At 38.8% G+C, this 18,680-nt stretch overlaps 1 protein-coding gene across 11 annotated transcripts in view; it reads right to left on the bottom strand.

Moving 5' to 3' along the window:
• LOC102121806 (uncharacterized) overlaps positions 1-18,680 on the bottom strand; it is a 32,452-nt gene that overhangs the window by 12,091 nt on the left and 1,681 nt on the right. For 8 of the 11 annotated variants that reach the window (XM_073996730.1, XM_073996720.1, XM_073996726.1 and 5 more), the window contains exons 2-3: positions 14,843-14,938; positions 8,935-9,013 (exon numbers count right to left, since the gene is read on the bottom strand). In XM_073996730.1, the coding sequence (XP_073852831.1) occupies positions 8,935-9,013; positions 14,843-14,892 (129 nt within the window). In that variant the 5' untranslated portion in view covers positions 14,893-14,938. Of the gene's footprint in view, positions 1-8,934; positions 9,014-14,842; positions 14,939-15,152; positions 15,289-15,389; positions 15,458-17,757; positions 17,849-18,680 lie in introns of those variants that run through there. The other 3 variants (XM_073996723.1, XM_073996725.1, XM_073996724.1) reach the window with 3 other exon arrangements.

The following is an 18,680-nucleotide window of genomic DNA, read 5'->3' as shown; positions in this document are numbered from 1 at the left end:
TGAAATCTTTTTATAAGTGCAAATTCTCAGGTCCCATCCTGGGCCTGGTGAATCGGAAACTCTGGAGTAGGGCTCAGCAGTCTGTGCTGCAGTAGTCCCTCCAGGTGTTCAAGAACCTCTGGCATACAGCAGGTAGAAAAATATGTTTCCTTCTGTAGGTCCAAGCCAGGGATACCGTATGTTTTGCCTTGTTATGCAACAATGACATGCAATTAAAAGTCATAAATCTCCTTCCTACTCCCACCCTCCATCCAACGTGTTTTATTTTTATGAGTTAATTAGAAAACAAGTGGCAATCAGAGATTTAGTCTAAAATATATATTTACAAGTGTCAGTTCTCATCCAGCCTGATCTCATACAAAACCATTTACATCCTCTTACACCTCAAGTTTGAAAAATGTATCTTCACAATGTGAGACTCAGGCACACTAGCAGTTCTATCATAAAACATCAAGTAGATTGGAATGTCCAACCTTACTAGAGAAGAAGAGTGGAATCACTGGCTATATTTCCAAATTGCATTCAACAGGAAATTTGAGTTTTTTTCACCTTCATACTTCCAATTTAATATAATTAAACCAGAATACACCATTCTTTCAAAGCCTCTAGCCAGGCAAAGTTTTATTGTATTATTTCTTGCTTTCCATGAATATAAAGCAGATTCCTGGTAGGCACATTTTGTATACCTGCAAAGATGCAGAACCAAAAAGTTCCATCTGTTCAACATTGAAACAAAAGTCCTGTAAACCTCGAATGGTGAGTGCAATACTTCAGCATTAGCCCCAAAGCCTCAAATATGAAAAGATACCAAGAACACCACTACCAATCAAAACTAAACTCTCCACCAGGAGCAGTAGTTCATGCCTGTAATCCCAGCATTTTGGCAAACCAAGGTGGGAGGATTACTTGAAGTCAGGAATTCAAGATTAGCCTGGGCAGCATAGCGAATTGACGTCTCCACAAAAAAATTTAAAAATTATCTGGCCGTGGTGGCACACAGCTGTAGTCCTAGCTACTTGGCAGGCTGAGGTGGGAAAATTGCTTGAGCCCAAGAGTTCGAGGCTGCAGTAGCTATGATTACGGCACTGTACTCCAGCCTGGGTGTCAGAGCGAAACTTAGATAATTACATTTTCTCCTGCTCCCTGTTTACACTAAAATCACTCAGTTAAAAGGCTTTCAAATTTGGTAGGATAAAAATTAAGTGAAATGTGACTTTGGAGCTTGGCTAGTGAAAGAAAGAAAGAAAGAAATGACAGATAGAAGAAAGAAGGAAGTAACGAAGCAAGGAGGAAGGGAGGGAGGGAGGGAACAAAGAAAGAGAAAGAAAGGAAGGGATGAAAGAGAGAGAGAGGGAAAGAAAGAAAAAGAGAAAGAAAGAGAGAAAGACAGAGGAAAGAAAAAGAAAAAGAAAGAAAGAAAGGGAGAGAAAGAGGGAAAAAGGGAGAAAAAACCAAAGTAAGAATGGCAAGGAAGGAAGAAGGAGAAAGAAAGAATGCAGAAAGAAAGAAAGAAGGAAAAGAAAAGAAAGGAGAGGAAAGGGAAGGGAAGGGAAATAAAGGAAGAAAAAATGAAATGACAAGTTACTTAATGGGAGAGAGTTTTTGTAACCTCAATGACAGATAAAAGGTTTGTATCCTTAGTCTATAAAGAAATCTTTAAAATTATTAAGAAAAGAAAAACAAATGAATTTCAACTAATAATGGGCAATGGAGAAACTGGCACTTCTCACAAGAATAAAAATGGCCAATGGCATATAGAAAGATTCAAAAGCACTAAAAATCAAAAAAATCATGAAAACGGTGAGATTTTCTGTATAAAGGCACAAAAGATGACAAATGGAAGGGGGTACCTGGAGCTCTGTCCTTGTTAGTGGGAGTATAACCTGAGTCACTTTTCCTGGAGGATAATTTGAAAATTTTGATTAAAAACCCTAAAAATTATTTTCCTCCAGAAATTCTACTTCTATGAATCCAGTCCAAAAATGTTTGGTCAACTCCATTAAAATGTATATATAAGAAAATTCACCTCTGGGGTGGCAATGATTAACTTAATATACATCCAGCTGTTAAAAATGATGATGCCAGGATATATCGACTGCCACAGAAATATGCCCAAAATATACTACGTGACAAAAGTATTATGATTCTACTTTTTAAAAGGTTTATATGCATAAAAACATATAAAAAGTAACAAACCAGAATGTTTTGAGTGGCAAATTAAAGATTTTTCTTAATATTTGTCATCCAAACAATTACAAAAGGGATCATTTCCTATACAATCAGGGAGAATTGCTATTTTCATGTATTTGTATTTAAATCTCTTTTCTTTTTCTTATTTTTTTCTCCTGTATGTTTCCCGTGTAGGTCAGAATCCCTGCCTCTTGATGTAGATCAGCCCATTTTTGGGAAGTGCACTACATAACACTGCCCCATCTTCCTTTTAAGAGATCTGGAGACATTTTTATTTCAAATTGTTTTCTTGTTCTCAGTTATTTTTTAACATATGAAATTGAGAAAAAGACAAAGGAAAGGCTGACTCCCTACCCTCCTGGGGCTACTCTTCCAATTTTTGCTGCTATTGTTATGTATTAATATTCACTGGGTACTAAAAAGATGGGCAGCCCCTTAGATCCTTTGTTCCTATCTCTTTCTCATAATCCTACTTCATTTCCTCATTCACTTATTTTTAAAAGGGTCATGTGTACAAATACATCGTTCAGAAAATTTTTAAATATAACTATGAATGTATGTGACAAAATCCCATTCACAGTCTTATTCTCCTTCCACAGCCAAACAATTTTAATTGGTTTCTTATATATCATTTCAGAATTTATCTTTGCAAATGCACATGTATATTCTTATTCTACTCTTCTCTCTCAACACAAAAAGTAGCATACCATTCATACGATGCCATTCCTTGTTCCTTTTAAAACACACACACAATATATGTGAGTTTTTCTACAGAGGTCTTTCTTATTCTTCTTTACAACTGCACAGTATTCATCGTTAGGATGTACCACAGTTTACTTAACCAGTTCCCTGTTGGTGGACACTGAAGTCATCACTATCATACTCTTACAAACAATAATGCCAAGGAAAACCACCTACACATGCCAAGTTCATTTCTGGATCTGCCTTTGATGAAGCCTCTATTTGAATCACCACAAGGTCACAAGGCTGAATAGTTAGCCCCATTTTTAGTTTTCATTATGTACAGCAGTATGTAGCAAAAGACTCCCCTGGGCAAAGCAAATGTGCTCCTTGGGGATTTACTTCAAACAATAAATGGATAAACAGAACACCAAGGAGAAATCTTTCTATTTAACCATGCACATGTATGTGTATAATACACGCATATACATAGAAAGTATACAATAAATCCATCAAAGCATTAAGCATTGTCTCAGTATGGTGGATCTATGGAGTGCTTTGTAGACAGCCCTCCTTGCCTATCAATTCTTTTTAGTTTCAAAATGTGAATATGTACTATTTTTGCAACATAAAATTTCAAAAAATGTTAACTCAAATTAAGCTGGATACATTCCTTCAGTCTGTCCTATATTTGTATAGTGCTCCAGACTGCTCAAATATCACTTCATTTAATTTTTTTTATTTTTTATTTATTTATTTTTTTTATCTAGAGACAGGCAGAGTCTTGCTCTGTTGACCAGGCTTGTCTTGAACTCCTAGATCCTCCCAGATCCTCCCACTTCCACCTCCCAAAGTGTCGACATTACAAGTGGGAGCCATCATACCCAGTCAACTTCATTTGAGAAATCTTTCCCCGGTATTCGATATATTATGAATAATTCCTTTCTTCTTGTTTAGATAGCATCTTAGTCATGTCTCTATTACCTCACTTGTCACATGATAATCAGTTGCTCACCCATCCATCTCCCTTGATTGCTCATGAGCTCCTCGAGAAGAGTCTGATTTTCAGCACCTTGAAAAACGTGCAATACATACATGCTTCATACGCAGAGAAGGAAATGATATCACTATAATGTTATCATTCCCAGAATTCAATGCCTGTATTTGTAAATTGTTCTAGATACTCTGCCAACAACCTGAGAATGTTATGCTTTTTCCCTAAAACTTCCATCCATTACTGAGTGTCTACAGTCATAGTTAACTCAATTGCGATGTGACCTCTGGCCAAGCCCATTCATAGTTTTTAGTTTAGGTGATTTTTAATTCTAATTTTTGAGTTTGATAGTTTCCTTTTTGTTTTTTTAATCTAGCAGTGTTTGGTAACTTCAACATCACTATATCCCTGTGTCTTTGCTCCTACTGGTCTCTGCTTGGAATAATATCTCAAGGTTTTATTCACCTGGAAAAAGTTTCTACTCATCCTTAAAGAGTCAGCTTAATTAGGCCAGGCATGGTGGCTCATGCCTGTAATCCCAGCACTTTGGGAGGCCAAGGTGGGTGGATCACCTGAGGTCAGTAGTTTGAGACTAGCCTTGCCAACATGGTGAAACCTCGTCTTTAATAAAATTACAAGAAATAGCTGGTCATGGTGGCAGATGTCTGTAATCTCAGCTACTCAGTAGAGTGAGGCAGAAGAATTGTTCAAACCTGGGAAGCAGAGGTTGCAGTGAGCTGAGATCACACCACTGCACTCCAACTTTGGCGACAGAGCGAGACTTCATCTCAAAAAAAAAAACAAAAAAAACCAAAAACCAACTTAAATAATGCCTTCTCTGAGAAGCCTTTATATCTTCCTATTCTTTCAGTAAGAGTTGAAAATTCCACAACTTTTGAAACATTTGTGCCTCTATTACTGTGTGTCAGTCACTGAACTGAGTCCTTAGGATAGAAAGAAGGAAATGTAGACCCTGCGTTTATGGAACTCATGGTCTAGCATGGAAAACAGCCATATGAACAAATAACCACACTACAGGTCCTCAGAGCTCAAACCCTATTCTAAATACTGCTAAATTAATATTCTGTGAGGTTTTGAAAGTACTAGGGCCAGAGACAATATCACTGTTGGGATGAATTTCCATCCAAGTGAACATTGGGCCCTCATCATCCAAGGTGATATGTGTGTGCCTCTTCCTTGCAACCCACCAGGGCCTAACACATCATATCACCACTGTTGAAATTAGGAAACAGGCCTAGAAGTCCAAGAGCTTGACCAAAGTAACTCAGCTGTTAGGTAGCAGAACCAGGTCGGTATGATTCTTCTTCAATATCCTGCCAGTTACCTGGTCAAGTGGCCTCAAAATCAACAAAGGACAAGTATAGATTGACATGCTTCAATGGAGAGAGGCTGTAAAGGAAGAGTTTATACACAAGAATAGAACAGAAATGTTTGAGAAGTATCTCTGGGGATGTGAAGTAGGAGGAGGCACACCAGGTTTCACCTTGGTCAAGTGAATCTATAATTCCAACCTGGGCCTCACCCCTGAGCTCCAGTCTTAGTTATCTGTTTTTCTTACTCTAATATAAAATCCGCAGGGCAGAACGTAATCTCTAGGTTGTTCACCACAAATTAAAGCAGAGTCTGGTTTATAGTAAGTACTTAATAAATACATGAACTATCAAAGAAGCTAAAGAAACATTCCACACTCTTGGGGGAAGGGATTACCATGAAACAGACCCTAGCAGTCACTTACAAATACAGTTGACCCTCATTATTTGTGGATCCCACATTTGCAAATTTGCTTACTTGCTGAAATGTCTTTGTAATCCCCAAATTAATACTTGTGGAGCTTTCAAGGTGATTCATGGAAATACACATAGTAGTGAAAATTGTGTCACTCCTTGCACACGTCCCAAGATAAGGTCAAATAAGGTGACCCTGGGTCTTCTTGTTCAGCTCTCATTCAAAGATGACTCGAGGACAGAGACCGTAGTGGGTAGTGTAGTGTGGTGCAAGATGCTGTGGCTCTGGGGCCAGTTGGATGGGGTCTGAATCTTAACACTGGCACCTGTTAGTGGAGCGACCTCAGGTAAATCACTTAACACTTCTGCACCTCCCTTACTCTTTGGAAAGAAAAAATTCAATCTATCAGGATGAGTGGTTTTTAGGATTAAGATTATAACCTAAGTGAGATATGTACATATGTACATATTTACCTTGGAAACAAGGGCTTAGTATTTGATTAATTCAGTGTTCCAGGCAACTTTATAGAATATTACTACTGCAAAAAATAAGAATTGACTGTAATCATTTATAAAGAAAGAGCAGAGATGTAGACAAAACAATTATTTGGATGAGCTAGAGGCAGGCTTCAAGAAGCTTTTGAAGAAACAACTTCACCATACACATAAGGTGTGGAAAAGGCTTGCAAGGAGAGAGAATGGTGCCTACAGAGAGAAGTCTAGATGGTGGAAAAAAACAGGTAGGTTCAGGAAATGGAACTTAGGAAGTCTAGAGCAGTAGAAGATGAGGCCAGAACACGGTGCCCCAGCGCTTCTCTGCACCCTGTATACACCCTGTACTGCAGAACCTCACTCTTTGCATTGAATTCTTGGTTTCTAGTTCTCTCTTCCATTAATCTCTAAGCCCCTCAAGGTCAAGGTCTCTAAGAAATGATAGGTACAGCCCTCTAAATTTGCAAACAAGTCATTATTAAACACAGATACACCCAAAAATGCTACAAAAGTAACGTCGGATTTCAACTGCAGTCATAGCAGTTCACAACTGGTATAGATTTGCAATTTGTCCATGATTTTCCCCTGACAACTGCTGTAACCATGTCATAAACCCTTTTCATTGTTTTGGACACCCAGACATTTGTTAGAATGTCTGGGAAAAACATTCTAAAAGAGCCAGAAATATCTTGGTCTTTTTAGTGTAAATGATTGATTGGTTGATTGACTGAGATGGGGTCTCATTATGTAGCCCAGGCTGGTCTGAAACTCAGGTTCAAGCAATCCTCCTGACTCAGCCTCCCAAGTGGCTGTAATTACAGGCACACACCACTACGCTGGGCTCTAATGTGATGTATTAACGAGGCTTAAACATACGATCCATTAGACAATGCTGCCACCTCACGCTAAAGATTTCTTTTAATTCACTCTAATAGACTTATTTCTCTATATGCAAGATAGAATTTTACCATAGTAAAACACAAGGAAGCATATTGATGTACATATATGTTACAAACAGGATAAGGAAAGTAATATAATTGTCTCCACAAAAGCTTGCAAAACCCTGGCCAAAACACAGTAAACAGGATGCTAAACTCACAGCTTACATTTCTCCACTGAGACCTAGGAAAAACAATGACAGTTTTTGTACAGTCACAAAACTAAGCACTGTGAGAATTTGCAAGATTTAGTAAACTTGTATATTCTCCCCACCCTGATACACAAGTAGCCAAAGGAGTCTATCAGTGTTACTCCAACAAAGGAGGTTCAATCTCCAACCTCCAAAATGAAACCCTCACTGTCCAATATCTGAATTTATATTTCCAAACATCTAAAATCTTAATGAAAACTAAAAGCAGTGCATTAGCTTTTCCCCCATACAATTCTTGGTATAATTTTGCTTAGGCATGACACAGTTGGTGCTATTATCTAAAAACATATGGATAGAACCAACGTTACTAGAAACCAAATGAAAATATTGTGAAGGTGAAAAGGGGATGGGGAGTGTTGTTTTTAAACAGATTCGGTGCTATCATTCTCCCCTCATAGATTGGGTGTGATCAAATGACATCGTGCTGTACAGCTAAGTGTGTCTTGTATTTTATGACAAAGTAGGGTAACATATTATTTATTGAGGACCTGTTGGGTACACGGAGGCATGCTAGAAGCTGTAAAAGTCTTGATTCTTGCCCTCAAGAAACTTTCAAGGTTGTACACAGCCTGATAGAAGGTAGTCAAAAAGCAAATACTTCAAGGACTATCCATCTCAACTACCTTAGGTATTTACTTTACCCTTCTACAAGTCTCTGAGTATTTCCAGTACCCCTTTACTATCTCTGATGGACTCTATGGTTCAACATTCTTTATAGCCACAGGCTTTCATGGTCTTCATGTTATTATTGAATCTCTATTTCTCTCTATCTAACTCCTTTGCCAATTAAAATTCTTCTTTCCATCCAACCACCACTTTGGCTTTGGAGCTGCCTCCTGATATTGACACTTCATAGACATAATATGACTACACTTATATGCCTCTATCTACTGATGAGGATCCTACTCTTTTAGTATAAATAGTGCCATTGACTTCCAATCAATTACTTTTGATAATATTCAAAGTATTGGATAATATCTGATAATACTCCTAAAACAAATAATGAGTGATGTTCTCTCATATATGTGTATAATCAAATGTGAAATGGAGGAGAAGATGGGGAGGACCTTACACTCAGAGACTGTATTCAGGTCTTTGTAATGGCATTTGTTTGACATAATTATGCATTTAAAAATAAGTAAATTTGTCATCAGATCAGTCTGAAATTTATAGACTTTCGTTGGTGTGAAACATACTTTATATATAATCATTTACCCATGGGAATGCTTTTGATTAATGTTATCTGTTAAATATTTCAGTTCTCAATATTTCCACTGTTAATAGTATATATCTTTTCAGAGCTGATCTGGAGAATTCGAGGACCACGTGCTAATTGCTATTTGATGTTATTCTGGTAGGACAATTGATGGGCTTTGGGTTTCGGGGAGTTGGAATTTGAAGGCGGGTCTGAGTCTACAGATCTTGCCACTGACTTTTGGCAAGTCTGTTGATTGTGCCTTTGAAAGTGCCTTTAAATGCCTTCTAGAAGGCTGGGCATGATGGCTCATGCCTGTAATCCCAGCACTTTGGGAACTGAGGTGGCTGGGTCATTTGAGGTCAAGAGTTTGAGACCAGCCTACAATGTAAAACTTTGTCTCTCCTAAAAATACAAAAAATTAGCCAGGCGTGGTGGCACATACCTATAGTCCTAGCTACTCAGGAGGCTGAGGCAGGAGAATCACCTGAACCTGGGAGTTGGAGGTTGCATGAGCTGAGATTGTGCCACTGCATTCCAGCCTGGGTGACAGAACAAGACTCCATCTGAAAAAAATAAATAAAATCAAATAATAAATAAATAAATAAATAAGTAGAGTACATGTTTTGACTGTTCTGTACATTTCCAACAGGATAACAGTAACATCACAGGACATCCTTGGGGCATTGTTTCTATAAGTTTGCGGTTATTAACAGTTACTAGGTTAAAAATGTAATAAATACATGTAATAGAGGTAACAAATTAATAAATAAGTTTGAGAAATGCTTGGTAAATTCAACAGGACTTCTCAGAACAATGAATTTATATGGCCATGATTGTGTTTTTTTGTTTTTTGTTTTTTTTTCAAGGAGCTTTCGCAAGACTCTGTAGTACACCAGTTTGGGAACTGTTGGTATAGGAATCAGGATAATTAGGATTTGGCCTATTCCAGGTAGAGGTTGTCACTATGTTCAAGGAATTATTCTTAGTCTTTGGCCTTTGCATATATCAGCAAATTAACAAGCAAAAATATCAGAATTGGGCCTTGGCTCAGGCCTAACAAATCAGAATAACTGAAAAGTATGGGTGTGGATAAACTTCTGCGTGATTCCATGTACTCCAGAGACTGAAAACCACTCAATTACAATAGGCCTTCTCACCCCTTGCTAAATGAATTGTTAATCCTACTTGAGTATGCTTCTGTTTTATTTTCTTGGGCCTGGTCCAGAGACTAGACTGTTGCTACAGTTAAGTTCAATTTTTATCATTCTTCCCACAGTATCTGTATCCCAATTTTCAGATTCCATTTCATCAGTGGGACAAATTTAAAGGTCAGTATAGGAGAAGTTGTAAACATTAATGGAAAAGAGATTGTATTATATTGATATTGTCCTTCTAATCTGGCAGCCTTGAATTTAATTTAGAAAATGCTGCTATTTCTAATTTTACCTTGATTTTGATATATTTTACTATTAGGGATCACATACATAATTTTCCTCTTTTTCTTGACTTCCTTGTCAGGTAATATGTTTTTGAAAGCTTCTGGTTAACTTCTAATTGCAGGTAAGTGTTGGTTTCTGTTTGCTTAACAAGCTCATTGAGGTTTTATTTCTTTGAGATGGAGTCTTGCTCTGTTACTCAGGCTGGAGTGGGATGGTGTGATCTCGGCTCACTGCCACCTCCACTTCCCTGGTTCAAGCAATTCGCATGCCTCAGCCTCCCTAGAAGCTGGGATTACAGGTGCCTTCCACCACACCCAGCTATTATTTTATTTTTTTAGTAGAGATGGGGCTTCACCATGTTGCCCAAGCTGGTCTCAAACTCCTGACCTCAGATGATCCACCCAACTCAGCCTCCCAAAGTGCTGGGATTTTAAGTGTGAGCCCCCACACCTCGCCAATTCTCCCATTTTTTACAGGGTAGTCTTTTTGAACTTCTAAGAGCTCTTCAAAATAGTAAAGCCCTGCCATAACGCTGTTAAAAGCCTAAGATATAAAATATGCAGTAACATGCTTTTCTTAACACTAATAAAAAAAGTGTTTTCTAATCAGTCCATGTTTTCATAAAAAGGACAAAAATAAAAGATTTAGAAACAAACTGTACATAGAAAGTACATATTCCCTGAAACTCCCAAGTGAGTGTGAAGGAGTCACTTTCAAAACCTACTGCCCGCCACCCAAAACACAAGGAGAAAATAAGAATGTTATCCTCTTCCATACTCAATCATCAGTAGCAAGGTACTCAAAGCCCAGTTTAAAGGAATGCTTCTACAGATTCTCTATTGTACTGGAGATTTAGCCCTTTCTATTCTTCTAACTCACTGATTCCTACTTGTATATCTTTTTTTGTTAATTTTTAATTTGTCATTGTTTTTGAGACCTAGTCTCACTGTCTCCAGTCTGGAGTACAGTGGTGCAATTTTGGTTTGCTGCAAGCTCCGCCTTCCCGGGTTCATGCCATTCTCCTGCCTCAGCCTCCCGAGTAGCTGGGACTACAGGTGCCCACCACCACGCCTGGCTAATTTTGTGTATTTTTAATAGAGATGGGGTTTCACTGTGTTAGCCAGAATAGTCTCGATCTCCTGACCTCGTGATCTGTCCGCCTCAGTCTCCCAAAGTGCTGGGATTACAGGCGTGAGCCACCGCACCCAGCCTCTACTGATATATCTTTAATAATTTCCCCATTCTGCTTTCCATCAGGTTTTCTGATTGTCCTTTCTAAGAATGAGTTAGAGGCTTCATTCATTTTCATTCTTTTCTTAATGACATAAGGATTTTAAGGCAATGAATATTTCTCTGAGCTCTCCTCTAGTCTCTAATCAGTAATGATTGCATTATTGCTATTCTCTACATACGTGGCAGCTTTAATTTCAAGTCCCATTTTGACCTAAGGGCTGTTGGCATTAATTTTAAAATTCCACAAACCAACATTTGTTTTCTGGTTTTGTTACTAACTTATAGATTCAACTAAGATCAGAAAATGACATCTGTCCTTTTTCTACCTTTCAGTATTTGGGGTGATCTTCATTGAAAAGAGTAGCTTCTTGAATGTTCCAGATAGGAAGACAGAGGGAGAGGGAGAGAGACGAATAGATAGAAGTTTTGTATTTTAACTATGGTTCAATTCTAAGCATTCTGAAATTGCATTGAGTTTCTTTTTTTTTTTTTTTGAGAGGGAGTCTGGCTCTGTCGCCCAGGCTGGAGTGCAGTGGCCAGATCTCAGCTCACTGCAAGCTCCGCCTCCCGGGTTTACGCCATTCTCCTGCCTCAGCCTCCCGAGTAGCTGGGACTACAGGCGCCCGCCACCTCGCCCGGCTAGTTTTTTTTGTATTTTTTAGTAGAGATGGGGTTTCACCGTGTTAGCCAGGATGGTCTTGATCTCCTGACCTCGTGATCCGCCCGTCTCAGCCTCCCAAAGTGCTGGGATTACAGGCTTGAGCCACCGCGCCCGGCCTGCATTGAGTTTCTTAAATCACGAATAACAAGGGTGTTTGATTTCCAAATTCACATAGCTTTTTGTTAATCTCTTCATTATTGCCTTCTAACTTTAACTGCTTCACATTTAAATTATAAATTATATGGTGTGGGTGGTACCAATTGTTGTTAAATCTTCTGACTTGCTTTATGAATTAATATATAATTAATGTTTCTCCCACAGTCCACATATGCTTGAGAAGAAAATAGAGTATCTAATTATTGGGTACAAAGGTCTATATTTGTCTGTTATACCATGTTCTTTCACTGGTTATTCAAATCTACATATGGGCATTCTGTGTAACTTACTTATGGTAAGCAGGGTATGCTGAGGTCTCCAAATATGATGGCAGACTTGTCAGTTTCTCCCTGTGGTTTATTCAGTTTTTCTTCTGTATTTTGAGGTTATTTTTACAGGTACCTAAAATATGAAAATTGCTACATCCTCCTAATTAACAGTCATTTAGCATCAAGTTCTTACTAATGCTTTCTGTTCCAAAATCCCTTTTTGTTTGATACTGAAGCTCCATCACTTGCTTTTGGTTAATGTACACTGTCATATCTTTATCACTCTCTCTCCTTTATAAAAACTTTCAATCTTCTCATATCTTCATAGTTTAAATATGATGGATTAAAACAGCTGGATTTTCTTTTTGGTTCCATCTGGCTAACTAGTAACTTTCGGCCATTTACATTTGTTGTGACTGATTTATGTGGACTTCCTTCTCTCATCTTTAGAACTTCTATTTCTCTCACTTTCTAATATAATTTTAATATCTCCTCCTAGGATTCCACTAAGACATATTTTAGACCTCATTCTGGACTTCCTCCTCCCACAACCCCACCAACTTCTACCCTGTCATCTATCCTCATGTCTCTCTGTGCAACATACTGACTTACTTTTGGGAGATAATTGTCTAACCAATTAATTCTTTCTTCTGATGTCTCATCTATCCTCTGAGTTTCTTATTCCAACAATTACATTTTCTATTTCTTTATTTCATTTTATTTTGAGACAGAGTCTTACTCTGTCACCCAGGCTGGACTGCAGTGGCACGCACCTGGAGCCTTGGCCTCATAAGCTCAAGCGATCCTCCCGCCTCAGCCTCCTGACTAGCTAGGACTATAGGCACATGCTCCACACCCAGCTATTCTTTTTTTTTTTTTTTTTTTTTTTTTTTTTTTGGTGGTGTTGGGGTATTTTTTATAGAAATGAGTTCTCACGATGTTGCCCAGGCTTGTCTCCAGCTTCTGGTCTCATACCATCCTACAACCTCAGCCTCCCAAAGAGTGCTGGGATTACAGGTGTGAGCCACCATATCGAGCTATATGTTTTGTTTCTGTAAGTTCTATTTCATCCATTTTCTTTTCAGGTCCTCCTCATCATTCCTGGCAGTCTTACTGCTTGCTCAATTTTATGGGTCCATCTTTTTTTAAATTATGTTTTATGTGTAACTATTTTCTCACAATTCTAATATTTGAAGCCTGTGCTCTGTATCTGATAATTCCAAAACCTATAGTCTTTGAGAAACATATTATTAATTATTTCTAACAATTCTCAAATATGTTGGGTTGAAACTACTTGAATGCTATGATTTGACTGAATTCATATTTGCCTGCTTTTAATCTTTGGGAATCCTACAGGCTTAAGGTAGAGATGCTTACCTACAAAAAGTATCTGTGTCTGCTTCTGATGAGAGCTGTCGGCACAACTAACATGAGACCACTTTACCACCATGCATAATCCTGACATTCTCTTGGATTCTCTTGGAGAATCTCAGCATTACACAAGGTTCTCAAATTTGGCTCCCCAACCTTGCTCATTTATACACAGAAGACTAGACTGCTTAGTATAAGTGGTGACTCCCTTCCTCCTACCCTGGAAGAAACAAAACAGATCTTTCATCTGAATGTGATCACAGACTAGGAAATTCTGAAGGTGAATAACTGGAGGCTGTGGGCTGCAGGGAAAGACGGGTGTCTTTCCTGACCATAGAAATAGGTCAGAAGCTGCCCTAAAGGCTGTGTGCTGCAGCATTTCACTCTTTAGCTCAACTACCATTCCCTCCACAAGAGTGTGAATGGAAGCTTCTTAGAGCACCATGTTGTCTTTAAACAAAATCAAATTTTTTGCTAAAAGTCATGGTCATGGTTCAAAAAGCAAAACAAAACACCTCTGGCTTTGGAAGGCTTTCTCAGTAATGTCCTAGAATTCAGGTTACAGGCTGCACTTCATGTTAACTAAACAGAAAACCAGCCTGACCAACATCCTTCTGCCCCATGGCTTGCTCTCAGCTCCTCTTGGTTGGGCCTAGGGCAGCCAGGCTGTCTAGTTGCAATCCTCGCTCTGTTACCTGTGACCTTGGACAAGTTACCTACCTTTAGTTGCCTCATCCATATGATGCAGATATTAATAATACTCTCTTTTTAAGTTATTAAGAGGATTGGTAGAGCTAATAAAAAGTAAAAAACAAGAGCTAATGAAATGTAAGAAATAAAAAGACTTGGTAAGCATAGGCACAGAGGGGAAAAAAAGTAAAAATAAGTAATTGAAAAGGCTAGTGTCTAGCACATAAAAATTCATCAGGAATTAATTCTATAACATGAACACAATTTTGCAAAACTTCAAAGTACATACAACTTTTACTATGGTATACATACAGATAATAAATTTACAACTGTAGACATGTTTGTCTACACTAAATATTACAAAGACCAATCAGATACTAAATCATTAAGTGATTATCAGTCAGTATGTTTAATTTTCTTATACTTCTATATTTTCTATAGATCACGTTTGTAACAGAAAGAAAACAAACCGAATGAAAATGAAATGAATAAAAATAATTAAGACAGAAAGAAGGCTCACAAAGTAATACAAAATAAGTCTTAGGGTTTCTGTCAAATTCTTAATAAAAGTACCTTCTTTGCTCCAAGCTGCACGTTGGCTTTGCCTTTGACTCAGGTGGCATTTATTTGCATGATGATTGATTCTATCGAGTAGGCACTGCTTCAGCCCTAGAGGAAGAACAAAACATCTCTAGAACACCGCAGCATTCCTGATTCCCTCTTGAGAAGGCCTAACAAAATAGCATGTAACTTAACAGCAGCAGATCAGTGTTAAAAAGTCTGGAGTAAAGGAGAAAAAGTAAAATTGGAACATTTCCAGAATCTCACAAAAAACAACAAACCAATGTTCTAAGTGCCCAACATGACCAAATTAGAACCTTACATAAAGGTTACTGTTAATGTGTATCCCAGCAGGTAGCTCTGTCTCCCAGACTGCAGTGCAGTGGCGCCATCTTGGCTCTCTGCAAGCTCCACCTCCTGGGTTCATGCCATTCTCCTGCCTAAGCCTCCCGAGATGCTGGGACTACAGGCGCCCGCCACCATGCCTAGCTAAATTTTGTATTTTTTTAGTAGAGATGGGGTTTCGCCATGTTGGTCAGGATGGTCTCGATCTCCTGACCTTGTGATCTGCCGGCCCGGGCCTCCCAAAGTGCTGGGATACCTTTTTCATTCTTGAAAGTAGAAGCTACAAAAAAAAAAAAAAAAAAGAAAAGGAGGCAGAGATTGCAGTGAGCAGTGATTGTACCACCCACTCCATTGGGGCAACAGAGCAAGATCCTGTCTCAATACAATTAATTAAGTAAATAATAAAACCAATATTTCTTTACTGTGTGGGGAAACTCAAAATGAGCTCAGCACATCCATATGTAATGCTAAGTTTTTTTCCCTCCCCACGCTTTTGTTTTTCTGAGCTTTTACAGATGGATATCATGTCCAGAAAACTATTCTGTAGTATCAACACCACAGTTAATATGTATTCTGATTATACAGAATGATTCTTAACAGGATGTTAGCTCCCAAAACACATACATAAGCATGTAAAGGAAATACAACTGAAAAAATAACTATAGCAACAAAACTCTTCTGGAGAGAGTTCTGAAGTCTGAAGTAGTCACACATATTTTTACCCTAAATGCAACTATTACTATCTCAACCATAGAAATGATCAAAGTAAGGGCTGGAGATATTTAGATTTTAATCACCATAATGTGGATTATGTCACATAATGGAATTAGTCAGCTGAATGTTTGAAAATCCTCAAGTTACTTTAAATTACTCATATTTTGAGGGTCTACAGAACATTTCATAACTAACCTAGCATACTGTGACCTTTACCCCACTTCTGTAAGACTTCCAATCACAAAAAAGAAGCTATACAAATTTCAGTATTTTTCATCAAAATACTTCATATAGCCATAGATTTTAAACCATTACGTCTTATCCAGATTCCATATTAGATCATTAACATTTTTCTAGATTTTCTTGTTATTCTTTTGTAACCTTTATTTTTAGTATCTTAAAAACACTTTATTAAATATAACACGTTCAGAAAAGTACACAAAATATAGCTTAAAGTAGACCTTGGCCGGGCGCGGTGGCTCACGCCTGTAATCCCTGCACTTTGGGAGGCCGAGGCGGGCGGATCACGAGGTCAGGAGATCGAGACCATCCTGGCTAACACGGTGAAACCCCGTCTCTACTAAAATACAAAAAATTAGCCGGGCGCGGTGGCGGGCGCCTGTAGTCCCAGCTACTCGGGGGGCTGAGGCAGGAGAATGGCGCGAACCTGGGAGGCGGAGCTTGCAGTGAGCCGAGATGGTGCCACTGCACTCCAGCCTGGGCGACAGAGTGAAGACTCCGCCTCAAAAAAAAAAAAAAAAAAAAAAAAAAGTAGACCTTAACAAGTTATTCTAAATTATTTGTCCATGTAACCACCAACCCTGGTCCAGAAATATATTACAGCCAGTATCCAAGAAGCCCACAGATGTACCTTTCAGTTCACACCTCTCTACCTCCCACCTAGATGGACTCCTTACCCTACCCTGTGTGTAATCACCTCTTTTTTCTTTTTTTTTTTTTTGAGACGGAGTCTTGCTCTGTTGCCCAGGCTGGAGTGCAGTGGCGCGATCTCGGCTCACTGCAAGCTCCGCCTCCCGGGTTCACGCCATTCTCCTGCCTCAGCCTCCCCAGTAGCTGGGACTACAGGCGCCCACAACCGCGCCTGGCTAATTTTTTGTATTTTTAGTAGAGACGGGGTTTCACCGTGGTCTCGATCTCCTGACCTTGTGATCCGCCCGCCTCGGCCTCCCAAAGTGCTGGGATTACAGGCGTGAGCCACCGCGCCCGGCCCCTCTTTTTTCTTGATAGTTTTACTGCCCAACTATGAATCCATAAATAAGTGTTTCTCAGTTTTCTTTTCATTTATGTTCTATGGCTCCTTGGAGGGCAGCAGACCATTACAATAGGTAAGACTTTCTTTCACTCTAAGGACCGATTTTCACTCCACTGCAGGTGATATTGCCTCCACTAAGAATGTATGCCCTAACCAACATTAGTTTTGCCTATTTTTGAAGTCTGTATAGAGGAAATTGTACAAAATAAGTTTTGAAGGTCTGGTCTCTTTTGCTCAACATAGTGTTCAAGATCTGTCCATCTCATCCCACATAACTGTAAGCCATTTTATGAATACCACAATCATCCAGTTTATTGGAATGAACATTTGGGTTCTTTTCTGTTTGGGGCTATTATAAATGATGCTGCTCTGAACATTCCTGTGTCTCCTGGCACCTATGTACTCATTTCTTGTGGAGTATATATCCACAAGATTCCTGAACCATAGGGTATGAGTATCTTCCACATTCGAGTTTCACAAAATAAAGCTAGTAATCATTTCCATTTCTGCCCAGTTTTAAGAAATGACATTTATAATCAGACAACAGAAAAGAACAAAAGAACAGTAAGAAGAGCAGGGATTTAGAGATCCTTACCTGTTTTATAACTCTGTGATCTGTATATGTCCCTGAGCCCTTTCATAAGTCTATCTGAAGCTTGCACTAACCCAGACACTGCAGGCTGAAACAGAAAGGCCACTGTTTACTAGGGTCAACTGAATCAACTAATGTAAAGATTTGAGGTATTTCAACCTGCTCTAAAAGATTACAGTAGCCAGGCACGGTGGCTCACACCTGTAATCCCAGCACTTTGGGAGGCTGAGGCAGGTGGATCACTTGAGGCCAAGAGTTTGAAATTAACCTGGCCATCAGGATGAAACCACATCTCTACTAAAAAATTACAAAAGTCAGTCAGGTGTGGTTGCACGTGCCTGTAGTCCCAGTAGTCCCAGGTGCCCAGGAAGCTGAGGCAAGATAATCAGTTGAACCTGCAAGGTGGAGGTGGTAGTGAGCTGAGATGGTGCCACTGCACCCTGGCCTGGGCCACAGAGCAAGGCGCCATCTCAAAAGAAAAAAAAAAAGAAAAGAAAAAAGAAAAAGATTACAATAAAAATTGATCACTACTCAACAATCTAAGAAGTGAAAAAAAAAGTACAATTAAATGAAGCACTATGAAGTTTCAAGAGAGTATAAAACTAGACACAAATGGTTCATTTCCTTTTTCTTATCACCTAAAAACCTCTAGCCAACATGTTCATACCACCATGGACTCCATGATAGCCTAGAATTCAGTATGAGTCTATTTCAAACCCCAGCAATTTTTGAAAATACTAGAAGACACTCAGGGTGACATTATTAACTAAAATAGGCTTCCATTCAAAAGACTACAAGTAAGAATATTGCACAGACGGTCTAGTTCACACATTAGACACTGAGAACCATGTGCGCCAACATGCAACTGGTTTCAGTTTTTCAGTGCAGGGACTCCTGTAATGATGAAAATAGATCAATATGTTATT

Source organism: Macaca fascicularis, chromosome 7 (genome assembly GCF_037993035.2).
Source record: "Macaca fascicularis isolate 582-1 chromosome 7, T2T-MFA8v1.1".
In the NCBI taxonomy this organism is placed as follows: domain Eukaryota; kingdom Metazoa; phylum Chordata; class Mammalia; order Primates; family Cercopithecidae; genus Macaca; species Macaca fascicularis.
This window is presented reverse-complemented; position numbering and strand designations above follow the sequence as displayed.